Here is a 13,491-nt window from a genome sequence, read left to right on the forward strand (position 1 = left end):
GTATTCTAAGTGGCCAATGTTGTCTTATGTCTCCCCAAGGACCTTGATAGTTGGAGGTTTGCTCTGCAATGCCAGGCCAAGTTGGTGGAGGACATTCATTTTGTGGATGTTCAGATTAAGACCCATGCTCTCATACGCCTCCCGTTGCTGACGATGCTCTGGAGTTCAAGGTCTAGTTTTACACATATACAAACAAAAAGCCTCATACAATTGAGCTGCTCTCTACGAAGTCAGCGACCCTTAACAATGCCAAGGTGCAGGATTAGAACAATCTCTGGTCTGTGCTCAGGCCGTCATTATCAATGCCTGCAAAAATCCAGCTAGTCATTTAATGAAGAAACACCAAGACCGGTTTAATGAGAATGATCAGGAAGTCCAAGAACTGATAAGTTGGAAGCACATGGTATTTCTCAATGTTAAACAGCAACTACACTCGGAAGATAAAATGCAGATCTTCAGCCGACTAAAGGCAGAGGTCCAACAACAAACCCCGACATAAAGAACAGATGGTGGATAGAAAAAACACGAGAGACTCAACGAATGGTGAATACGCTTCGATGTGCAATATTTCTTCTGTGCTGTCAAAACCATCTAATGACCAAACAAAGGCTCTAGGGCAAGAACGAGCGCTGTCAGAGACAACTCACAGCAGCACCAAGACGGTAAGGCCTGTCCAAACAGAGCACTTCCGCACAAAGGCCTCACCAGCCCAAACCCGCACTGTCCCCCGATCCACGTCAAACCAGAGGCCGCACACTCACCCCCGCTTGGAGCGCCGGTCTCTGATCTCCGAACAGTCGCTCCCAGGCGACGTAAATGATGCTTCCGACTAGCGCTATGGCCGCTCCGAGTAGCCCGACCCGGTAAACCTGCTCCAGCATCCGGGCAGCGGCAGCTCAAACACGGAGTGAGCGGGACAGTCGGCGGGCACAGCGCTGATTCCGCCCTCAGAGCCGCCTCCGGGGAAGAAGGCGCTGCCTAGGCCTCAGGCCCACTCACCGCAGTCAGACTTGGCCTCTGTGAGCGGCTTAAACACATTGTGACACGGCAGAGGCGTCAGCCAACGGCGGGGCGAAAGGCGGCGCCGCCCCGACACAGGCCCCTGTCCAGACCCCTCCCCGCCCACACACACCCGGCCCAGACCCCTCCCCGCCCAGACACACCCGGCCCAGACCCCTCCCCGCCCAGACACACCCGGCCCAGACCCCTCCCCGCCCAGACACACCCGGCCCAGACCCCTCCCCGCCCAGACACACCCGGCCCAGACCCCTCCCCGCCCAGACACACCCGGCCCAGACCCCTCCCCGCCCAGACACACCCGGCCCAGACCCCTCCCCGCCCAGACACACCCGGCCCAGACCCCTCCCCGCCCAGACACACCCGGCCCAGACCTCTCCCCGCCCAGACACACCCGGCCCAGACCCCTCCCCGCCCAGACACACCCGGCCCAGACCCCTCCCCGCCCAGACACACCCGGCCCAGACCCCTCCCCGCCCAGACACACCCGGCCCAGACCCCTCCCCGTCCAGACACCTCCCCGCCCAGACACACCCGGCCCATACCCCTCCCCGCCCAGACACACCCGGCCCAGACACACCCGGCCCAGACACCTCCCCGCCCAGACACCAATGAAATCTGAAAATGAGTCAGATGATGATCGTAAATCCATTGTCCATTGTTGGCCAGCCGTGTCCACAACCTGTGAAAGAATAAAGTCGAGACTAACGCTCCAGCGAAGAACTGAGACAACAGCACCTCTTTCACATGAGATGCCAAAGCTGAGGCCAATCTGCTCTGGAAGGAATACGAACAGTACTCTTGAGAAATGATGGTACCAGTCAAAGTTGGAGTTCCATTTTAAAATATGCAGACTGGCCAGTACTTACCACCATTTTCAAGCTCATGTTCCTTCATTAGGTGGATATAAAGGATCATATCATGCAGGAAAGAACTCCAGCAAGGAATCAGGACAACAAGAAGGTACCATGAAATAACCTTGGAAGTAGGTTTAAAGAAAATTCCTTACACACATTTAAAAAAAGGAGGAAGTGCAGACTGGAGATCAGAGTTAAGAGTGTGGCACTGGAAAAGCGCAGCAGGTCAGGCAGCATCCGAGGAGCAGGAGAATCGATATTTCGGGCATAAGCCTTTCCTGATGAATGGCTTACGCACGAAACATCGACTCTCCTGCTCCTCAGATACTGCCTGACCTACTGTGTTTTTCCAGCACCACACTTTCAATACATTAAAGAGGATAACTAGGGAGAAGGCACGTTCACTCAAGGACAAAGGATGGAATTTGTGCTAGGAAGCAGAGGATGTGGGGAAGATCCTAAATGTGTACTTTGCATTGGTATTAATCCAGGAGGATATGAAAGATAGTGAGATTAGTGTCCAGCATGCTAATATGGTAGGACATTTTGAGAGCAAGAGGGCATGGAGCAACCACCCTCCACTGGACATCGTTGGCTCCCCTTTGGAGATCATGAACAGCACCAAATATCTTGGAGTACACCTGGTGGAGAATCTCACCTGACGACTTTCTAAGTAAAGTTATACCAAAGGATGGCTGGGGTACTTCTTTTTTCAAAATTTCTTTGTTCACATTGTTATTCCATGGTGTATTTTTAGATTAGATTAGATTACAGTGTGGAGACAGGCCCTTCGGCCCAACAAGTCCACACCGACCCGCCGAAGCGCAACCCACCCAGACCCATTCCCCTCTTCACCTAACACTACGGGCAATTTAGCATGGCCAATTCACCTGACCTGCACATCTTTGGACTGTGGGAGGAAACCGGAGTATCCGGAGGAAACCCACGCAGACACGGGGAGAATGTGCAAACTCCACACAGTCAGTCGCCTGAGGCGGGAATTGAACCCGGGTCTCTGGTGCTGTGAGGCAGCAGTGCTAACCACTGTGCCACCGTTTGCTGCTTGTGTTTGTGGTGTGGCTCTAGCTAGGAGGAAAGAAAATGGTTGGGATGGCTAGATGCCTACCTACAGGCAGTTTATACCCAGTTCAGGTATTTAAATACCCTGGCTGCTGTATTGGCAGCAGGATGGGAAGTTGGGTTTTGGGATGTATAGATGCCCCTTTGGGTGGGAAGTGAGTTCCCCTATTCAGCACTATTGGTACTTTAAATTTTGGTTTGTTTTTTGGTTTTGTTGTTGTGTATGGCCTTTGATAGCTTTGTAGGTTGGTTAACTGTAGAAGTTTTAGTTTATGATGTTTTTAAGTTCGATGGATCTTGCGCCACTAAGGCTCAGCTTTTTGCAATTCAAATTCCTCCTCTCTGGAATCTAAATGTTACTGCAGAAGGTTATGGCTAATGACTTAATTAAATGGTGCACCTGGAACATCAAGGGGAGTCACGCACCAATTAAGAAGGAAAAGGTACTCTAGAGTCTTAGATAGGAAAAGTTGGATATTGTTTTATTACAGCAGACACACTTGGATGATAGGGAGCAATTGAAACTGTAGCAGAATGGCTTTAATCACGGTTTACTTTTCATCGTTAAATTCCAGAAGTAGGGGAGTGGCTATATTGGTTAGGAGGAATCTCCCATTTAAATTAGTAGAGTGTGTTAAAGACACACACACAGGAGGTTTGTAATCCTCAATGCCCTGATAAACAGAGAAGAATATGCTGTTTTAAATGTTTACCGCCCTCCTGCCCACCCCTTCAAGTTTCTGGTAGATACGTTCTCTGAATTGATTAGAGCCATAGAGATGTACAGCATGGAAACAGACCCTTCGGTCCAACCTGTCCACGCTGACCAGATATCCCAACCCAATCTAGTCCCACCTGCCAGCACCTGGCCCATATCCCTCCAAACCCTTCCTATTCATATACCCATCCAAATGCCTTTTAAATGTTGCAATTGTACCAGCCTCCACCACATCCTCTGGCAGCTCACTCCATACATGTGCCACCCTCTACGTGAAAAGGTTGCCCCTTAGGTCTCTTTTATATCTTTCCCCCCCTCACCCTAAACCTATGCCTACTAGTTCTGGACTCTCCAACCCCAAGGAAAAGACTTTGTCTATTTATCCTATCCATGCCCCTCATGATTTTATAAACCTCCATAAGGTCACCCCTCAGCCTCCGACGCTCCAGGGAAAACAGCCCCAGCCTGTACAGCCTCTCCCCATAGCTCAAATCCTCCAACCCTGGCAACATCCTTGTAAATCTTTTCTGAACCCTTTCAAGTTTCACAACATCTTTCTGATAGGAAGGAGACCAGAATTGCACGCAATATTCCAACAGTGGCCTAACCAATGTCCTGTACAGCCACAACATGACCTCCCAACTCCTGTACTCAATACTCTGACCAATAAAGGAAAGCATACCAAACACTTTTTTTACTATCCTATCCACTTGCGACTCCACTTTCAAGGAGCTATGAACCTGCACTCCAAGATATCTTTGTTCAGCAACACTCCCTAGGACCTTACCATTAAGTGAATAAGTCCTGCTAGGATTTGCTTTCCCAAAATGCAGCACCTCGCATTTATCTGAATTAAACTTCATCTGTCACTTCTCAGCCCATTGGCTCATCTGGTCCAGATCCTGTTGTAATCTGAGGTAACCCTCTTCACTGTCCACTACACCTCCAACTTTGGAGTCATCTGCAAACTTACTAACTGTACCTCTTATGCTCGCATCCAAATCATTTATGTAAATGACAAAAAGTAGAGGGCCCAGCACCTATCCTTGTGGCACTCCACTGGTTGCAGGCCTCCAGTCTGAAAAACAACCCTCCACCACCACCCTCTGTCTTCTACCTTTGAGCCAGTTCTGTATCCAATGGCTAGTTCTCCCTGTATTCCATAAGATCTAACCTTGTTAATCAGTCTCCCATGGGGAATCTTGTTGAACGCCTTACTGAAGTCCATTTAGATCACATCTACTGCTCTGCCCTCATCAATCTTCTGTTACTTCTTCAAAAAACTCAATCAAGTTTGTGAGACTTCACACAGAGTACACCTGATCAGGTCCTGGGGAGTTATCCACTTTGATATGTTTCAAGATATCCAGCACTTCCTCCTCTATAATCTGGATATTTTGCAAGATGTCACCATCTATTTCCCTTCAGTCTATATCTTCCATATCCTTTTCCACAGTAAATACTGATGCAAAATATTCATTTAGTATCTCCCACATTTTCTGTGGCTCCACACAAAGACCGCCTTGCTGATCTTTGAGGGGCCCTATTCTCTCCCAAGTTACCCTTTTGTCCTTAATATATTTGTAAAAGCCCTTTGGATTCTCCTTAATTCAATTTACCAAAGCTATCTCATGTCCCCTTTTTGCCCTCCTAATTTCCCCCTTAAGTATACTCCTACTTGCTTTAAACTCTTCTAAGGAATCACTCAATCTATCCTCTCTATACCTGACATATGCTTCCTCCTTTTTCTTAACCAAACCCTCAATTTCTTTAGTCATTCAGCATTCCTGATACCTACCAGCCTTCCCTTTCACCGACAGGAATATTTTCTCTCTGGATTCTTGTTATCTCATTTCTGAAGGCTTCCCATTTTCCAGCCGTCCCTTTACCTGCGAACATCTGCCTCCAATCAGCTTTCGAAAGTTTTTGCCTACTACCGTCAAAATTGGCCTTTCTCCAATTTAGAACTTCAACTTTTAGATCTGATCTATCCTTTTCCATCATTATTTTAAAAGTCTCGAGTCTCAGCATATCATCATAGGGGAAGATTTTAATTGTCTTATGGATCCCACAGTAGACAGGTTGCCAAAAGGTGCCCCCAATATCCTTTGTAAAAAATGAACAATTAGTGGATTTGTATGTGGAGTTAGGTTTGGTGGACGTCTGGAGGCGTCTCCACCTTACAGGCAGGGATCTTATGTTTTTTTACCAATCCACACAGATGTCACACCAGGACTGATTTTTTTTTTCTAACCCCCATGGCAATCCTGGACTTATGGCATCTTGTATGATTGGTAATATTACCATCTCTGATCACCCTCCAGTATACCTGTTGGTTAAGAACACAATAGTGGGCCCGAAACACTGGTGAATGGATCCCTTATCCCGAAGGATAAGTTTGTGGAGTACTTGATGTATTTAGGATGTTCTGAGACATGAATTTATGCTTGGTTAGTAGCCCTACACCAGGAGGTTAGTTATCTCCTCATCTGTCAGTTGGAAGCGGCAGGAGGGTGAGTAGCAATGTCTCCTCAAAGCACAGTTGAAGGCAGCCAAGAAGGCTTACTTTGACAGGCCCTCGTTGGCCAAGCTACAGAGGATTATGGCACGGAGGACTGCATTGAATTGCATGCCCACACAGACAGCAAAGGAGCTTAACTTGCGCAAAACAAAGGTTGTATAAGCATGGTGACAAACCGGGCCAGAACCTAGTGTATCTCGCCAGGAAAAAGTGTACCCCTCAAGCTATTACATCAATTAGGCAAGGGGCTGGGAACCTAACATCTGATTCCAAAAAGATTAATGCGGCATTTCAGAGATTTTACTCTGAATTATATCAATCAGAGGGTTGTGAGGAGGGGTGGGCCAAGATGGAGTCCTTTTTCAGGGATCTGGAGCTTTTGGGTGTGACCCTCGAACAAAAGTCTTTTCTCAGTGCCCCTTATCAGAGCAAGAGATGCAGGAGGCTGTGAAGCAACTTCAGAGTGGAAAGGCGCCTGGTCCTGATGGACCTTTAAACAAATAAGGAATTTATAAACATATTGCCAGGCCCGCTGCTCAACATGTTCAATGACTCGTACAGTCATGATCATCTCCCTCCATCTTTAAGAAAGGCCAATATTTCGCTTATTCTTAAAAAAAGCAAGGTCCTGGAGGACTGTGCTCCTTACAGGTCCATTTTACTCTTAAATGTTGACTTTAAAATCTTCTCTAAGACTCTTGAGTTAAGGCTAGAAACTGTTACCTTCTATTGTTAAAGAGGACCAAACAGGCTTCAAGGGTTACAAATCGTCCAATAATGTTAGGAGGCTGCTTAATGTAATTCAAGTATGTCAACAACAGTCAATACAGGAATTGATGATTTCTCCAGATGCAAAGAAGGCATTTGATCGAATTGAGTGACCATTCCTTTTTTATACTGTAGAGTGATTTTGACTTGGGAGAAACCTTTATAAGATGGATAAGGTTCTCTACAATGACCTTCTCACTGCAGTCATCACCAATGAGGTACGATCAAGCAATTGTAGTATTTTTAGGGGCAGCCGACAGGGCTGTCCCCTTTTGCCATTGCTTTTACATTGGTGACTGAACTGTTGGCGGAGGCCATTTGTAGGGATCCCAATATATCAGTTCCAGAAGTGGGGTCAAAATTACATGAGATTTTGTTGTACGTGGACGATGTCCTCACACTTTTATCAAATCCAACAGTTTCAGTGCCTCACCTAATACAATGCATCAGCCCGTTTGGCACCTTTTCAGGGTATGAGATTAATTTTGAGAGCCCTCATATGATTTTGATTGGCATTGCAGAGTGTGGGAGAGAGAGCTATGCATTGAGGTCTCCTCAGAGGCGTGAAAGATATTTGGGAAAATGCAATATATCAACTTGCAATAGGACCTATGCTTTACAGTTGAAGATTCGCCACAGGTCCACTTGGCTCCAGATAGTTTGTCAAAAAAATTTAAACCAGGAGTAACTTCAACATGCCCCAAGTGTAAAGTTAGTACGGACACTCTTACCCATTGTCTCTGGTCCTGTGGCAGGCATCAAACATACTGGAGTACTGTGTAGGTGCGATGGAGGGGATTTTGGGTGTAAGGATGGAGAAGAACCTCATCTCTCCTCTTCTTGGCTTGCTCAGTGTATAGATGCACACAAGAAAAAAACCTTTCAACATCTTCACTTTCTGTGCACGAAAGAATTTTTTTTAGATTAGATTACTTTAAATTCTGTGTCATATGGTCCTGCTTCACAACTATCTGCAGAAACAGCAGTGCTTCAAAAGCTAGTGCCTCCAAATAAACCTGTTGGCCTATAAACTGGTGTTGCGTGATTTTTTTTTTAAAACTTTCTCCACCCCAGTCCAACACCTGCTCCTCCAAACCAACATTGTGGTTGGCTGGTTAGCACTGGCCTTCCCTTGATTGACCAATGCAATATTCAACCAGCTGCCAGTCTGACATATCTGCAGTATTCTGAGAAGGATAATTGTGAAATTATTTTACGAGGCCATTTCCTATATGCACACATATAGTTTGTTTGTTCCATCTTCTAAAAATGCTGGTCAAAGTTTGATTCTTAATTTCAGCTCCCAGTTCCAATTCAAAAATGAGAGAAGTAACAAAGAAACAGTGATGGTCGTAATACCTCTCAGTGTATACACAAGTCCTTTCAGCTTGCAAATAGCATTTGCTGACTTTTTGTATGAGCAATTAAGTGCTCGGCAATATGTACAAGAGGGGTCATCCATGTCTGTACAGACTGCCAAAGGCACACAAAAATGATGACCCTTTCTACAAGTTTTTAATCCATGATTGGTTCTACTTAGCACTGTGATGACTCGATGGCTTTAAGAGGTGTACCTGTTCTTCAACAACGAACATTAAGTTTTAACCAGTTTAGAATAGTAACAAAATTGAGCTCAACAATATGTATAAACAAGCATAACAACTATTTCACATTAACTTTATTTTAGATTCTGCCAACAATTCTGACAGACATTTCATTGTACGACCATAAATTGAACTAAGATAAAAATATATACTGACATTAATTGCTTGCTTAGTTCTCAAACTATAAATAATTGCTGGTGCAGGAACCAAATAGACACTATTTGGTATAAATTAACTATTCAAACACTTAAGTGACCTTCACATCGAATTCTTTATTATTAAAGCGTCCAATGTGTAATACATTGATTAGGATTTAACAGTCTAATGTGCATATAGAATAGGTAATCCATAATCTGAGTGTCACCAGCCCCCTTTCCCACCCTTTTTCTTTTTTTGTTGCTGTTTTTTCTTGGAGGCAGCAGAAGGCTTCTGTTGCCGAGGTGGAACAATGTTGCTTGAAGATGCAACTGTTGCTGCTGTCCCAGGTCGTGGGGATGTGGGTGGGCTATTCACAGTCTTGCTAGCATCACTAAAGTAGAAAGCAGAATAGTTAACAAATTTTAAAGTACAATAACTGAATACATTCAATCATCTTAGTTGTATATTATAAACTTGTTAAATTTACTAAACTGTTTTAAGAGTTGCAATAATATTGGGAAATTTCAATTTGCAAGTATGCCAATATAGGGGAAACATTTATGACTGTATACTGTATCAGAGATGACTGCCAATTGGTTGTCATGAGAACTCTGACTGATAGAGGCGTTACCATGCCACAGTTAATAATTGTTATTCCTGATGAAGGGCTCCTGCCCAAAACGTCGATTTTCCTGCTCCTCGGATGCTGCCTGACCTGCTATGCTTTTCCAGCACCATTCTAATCTTGACTCTAATCTCCAGCATCTGCAGTCCTCACTTTTGCCAGGTTGACATGATTGGTCAGGGTACTGCCCTGGGAAATGAACCAGTGAACAGTCGTCATCTGTTTCATTGAATTGAAACAAGTGCAGTATATGCATAAGTTCTTTCAGCTTACAAAAAGTCAGCAAACGCTATTTGTAAGAGCAATGAAGTGCTGGGTGATATGTACAAGAGGGGTCATCCATGTATGTACAAACTGCTTAAGGCACACAAAAATGATTACCCTTTTTACAGTTATTATCTATGATTGTGATGACTCGATGGCTTTAAGAGGTGTATTTTGTTTTGGAGAGAGGTTTCAAGACAGAAATGCCAAGCTGTCTATCTGGATACAATAAACAGTTTGAGGCTTTTTTGTTGAAACAATAGAAGCAGCCTGAATGGGTGTGGTCAAGCTCTCTCAAAACCAGGATTTTTAATTTTAGTTTTTAGTAGAAGTTGCTGCTGAGGTCTCAGTAGGATTTGGAAGCTACAGTACATCACTTTCTGCTATACACCGAATTTTCTGTTGGCATTTTCCTGCTGCCGGAGCTACATGTGAGACAATGTTTTTTTTAAACTTGCCTTTTGCTAAGGGAGTATTTATGGGATGTTACTATATTGAAACAGTTTTACAGAAAATTGTGTGCACAGCCCAGTCCATCGTGGAATTCAACCTCCAATCCGTGGACTCCATTTACACTTCTAGTTGTCATGGAAAGGCTGCCAACATCGTTAAAGGCCCCTCCAACTCTGGTAATGCTCTCTTCCAACTGGCAGAAGATACTGAAGCTCGAACACGCACCGACAGGTTCAAAAACAGCTTTTTCTCTGCTGTTATTAGGCTGCTGAATGGACCTCTCTAACCAAATAATGTTGATCTTGCTGAGTGCACCTCCTGTGCAGCCATAACCTTGTATGCCTCTCTCTGTCTAAGCGCCCTATGATCCATATGCCCTGGTTTGACATGATCTGCCTGCACTGCTCACAAAACAATACTTTTCACTGGAAGAACATAAGAAACAGGAGTAGGTCATCTGGCTAATCGAGCAAGCTCCTCCATTCAACAACATCAAGGCTGATCTTTTTGTGACCTTAGCTCCATTTACCCACTCTCTCACTTAACTCTTAATTCCTTTACTGTTCAAAACATTATCTTAGCTTTAAATACATTCACTGAGGAAGCGTCAACTATTTCATAGGGCAGGGAATTCCATAGATTCATAACCCTTTGGGTAAACAAGTTCCTCCTCAATTCAGTCTTAAACCTGTTCCCCCTAATTTTGAGGCTATGCCCTCTTGCTCTGGTTTTACCCGCCAGTGGAAACCACCTCAGTGTTTCTATCTCATCTACTTCTTTCATACTTTTATGTTTCTATAAGATCCCCTTCAGTTAATTCCAATAAATTAGTAAAACATGACCTGCCTTTCATGAACATGCACTTCGGTAATGTGACAACAACAAATCAAGTCAAAAATGAGTAGTAAAAGGTATATTTTTCTGCTAAGCTTTCCAATAGAGTTAAATTATTCCAATTTCTTATTTATTTTGTTGTAGTTTTACTATGGTGTATGAATAAAGTGCGTTTTGCTTCAAATCTGGTAGTTTGAGCATTCAAATTGTATCTGGAACACCACACCTTACACTCGCCTTTAAAATAAGAAAAAGTTAGGGACTAGACTATCTTCTAAATAGATTTTTAGGGGGTTTGGTCTGGTCCATAGCGACATGAATTGGCCAAATGTTGAGTGAATTTCTACAACCAATTTTATGCAAGCTTTTCACCTTTCTTAATACTGATTTGCATACTGATGGAAATAAAGTGCCCATATGTTTAACTGACATAGCTAGCCTATTTCCTCATGCACTGAACATTGTAGTGAACAACACCACACATGTCTAAATGGATATTACCATGCGATCCCCTCTAGATCTTGCTCTCACAAACATTTTTGTAGAAATTCCAAACTATCTGGTCTTCAATGGAATAACACCTAACTTCCTACTTGTCACATATTTCCAAGACGTAAATGTTTGAATCTGCAGGTGTATGGGAGAACTTCATTGTGTGTCTTAATGGGTTCTATCCTGCATTCAAATTTATATTTGGAATGGAATAGTCTCACAAATTCTCTTCCCTCAAGGTTTTGGTTGAGAAATTGGCCAGAGGATTTTCTACCACCGGCTACTGCAAACCTACATTAAAATTCTTAAAGTTGCACATGCTTTAAGATTTACTAAAGGGTTAACTACCTCAAATATTTGAGCAACAGATGAAGCTAGTTTTGAAACAATGATAGTTTTGAACCATGATGATGGATGACTTGAAGGGAAACTTGCCAGTGCTGGTATTCCCATGCATCTGTTGCTATTGTCCTTCTCTCATGCATATAGTGTTGCGACGTAGGTTAACATTTACTCCTACTTGTGTTATGGACAGGCCGGACCCCCCTCAAATCATTTCAAGGTAGCCCAGACCCTAACTTTTCTAGTTGTTTTAAGCAGATGTAAGGTTAATACTCTCGGAGTAATGCAGCTGGTCATCACTTAATTTTAAACAAAGCAGAATTTATTTGCAAACCAACAAATGAAACATGAACAAAAGAGAACCAAATATAGAATAAGTTAATCTATTGAAAACCCAACTGACATGATATACCCTGAAACTGAAAGGATTGTTCTGATTTCCTACAACATTGCATAAACACACCTCATTGCAAAAAGGTAAATTCAAACAAAGGTTCTTACAGCAGAGATGTGAGTGAGTGAGCGAGCGAGCGAACGAGAAAACTATTCTGCTGCTACTGCTGACTCACTGTCACCGTGACCAGCCAGTTCTGAACTGCTAAAACTGCTCAGAACTCACCCAAGTTAGTACACGAGCAATGCCATACAATGCAATGGATTATATTTATTGCGAGGACAGGATCTCATTCCCATAAAGGTTATACTGTGGTTATTTGTACCAAACTTACAATGGACAGATGTAGTTGCAAAAGGTAGGTTGGTAAAAGTGAAGTTGATTTTGCCTCAAGTTGGTTCAGTCCCTCTTACTACAGGCCCAATCTAGTAAATGTATTCTTATAGATCCAGGCATCTCGGTCAGTAGTAGTTTTCCAAAGCTACTTTTAGTCATGGATATTGAAGTTCCCCAGTCAGAGTACATTCTGCGTCCTTGCTTCCTCCACTTTTTGCAAGTGGTATTCAATGGTAAGGACAACTGATTTATCAGCTGGAGGCTGCTAAGTGGTAATCAGCCCATGTTTGATTCCATGCCCTATGACTTCATACAATTAAAATGTTGCAAATTTGCAGACTTCTTCTTAATTGTACCTCTCTGCCATAACCTCTAACAAATGCCTTTTGGAAGCCCAGGTACACCACATCAGTAGCAGTACTCTTATCAAGTCTCACTTTTACGTCTTCAAATCAAGTTAATTAAATGTGATTTTCCACTAAGAAATCAATGCTGGCTCTTCCTAATTAGCCAACATTTGTTCATGTGGCTACTAATGCTAACCTGAATTATTGTTTTTAGATGTAGGTGGTGGTTGCATACTGGTAACTTCATTGGACTAGTAATCCAGAACACCAAGCTAATGTACTAGGAACATGGACCAAATAGAGGCAGGTACAGTTGACGTATTCAAGAATAATTTAAAGAGAAATAATGTGCAGGGTTGTGGGGGAAAAAGGCAGCAGCATGGCACAAAGTCACAAAGTTAATGTTTACAGCCAGTGCAAGTACTGATCGCTTCCTTTTTCACAGTAAAACTGTGATTCTGTCAAAATAAACAAAATTAAATATTTAATTTTTTTTACTTCCCTTCTGCCAGTCTCTTAATTATTAAGAAAGGATATAAGCTTTTACTTTACATTTCTAAATTTCAGCATTTCACACTCACTAAAAGCAGTGACTCACCAACTAATCAACTTACAGTTTTCCTGTGGCGTGATCATTTTTCAAACTCAACTCTCTCAATGTTTTCAGCTCTGGGTCCACTCTCTCATCACTTTCTCTACTT

At 43.4% G+C, this 13,491-nt stretch overlaps 2 protein-coding genes across 2 annotated transcripts in view; both read right to left on the reverse strand.

Annotated features, from left to right (window-relative positions):
• LOC122539566 (ARF like GTPase 9) overlaps positions 1-1,096 on the reverse strand; it is a 51,913-nt gene extending 50,817 nt beyond the window's left edge. Inside the window, exon 1 of the mRNA XM_043674552.2 lies at positions 762-1,096. Within this exon, the coding sequence (XP_043530487.1) occupies positions 762-881 (120 nt within the window). The 5' untranslated portion in view covers positions 882-1,096. The remainder of the gene's footprint in view (positions 1-761) is intronic.
• Positions 1,097-8,817: 7,721 nt separating this feature from the next.
• srp72 (signal recognition particle 72) overlaps positions 8,818-13,491 on the reverse strand; it is a 75,171-nt gene continuing 70,497 nt past the window's right edge. Inside the window, exon 18 of the mRNA XM_087979826.1 lies at positions 8,818-9,094. Coding sequence (XP_087835952.1) covers positions 8,926-9,094 — 169 coding nt within the window. The 3' untranslated portion in view covers positions 8,818-8,925. The remainder of the gene's footprint in view (positions 9,095-13,491) is intronic.

This window comes from Chiloscyllium plagiosum, unplaced genomic scaffold (assembly GCF_037043375.1).
Source record: "Chiloscyllium plagiosum isolate Xiang-an unplaced genomic scaffold, Cpla_swu_hap1 HiC_scaffold_36, whole genome shotgun sequence".
NCBI classification, from domain to species: Eukaryota; Metazoa; Chordata; class Chondrichthyes; order Orectolobiformes; family Hemiscylliidae; genus Chiloscyllium; species Chiloscyllium plagiosum.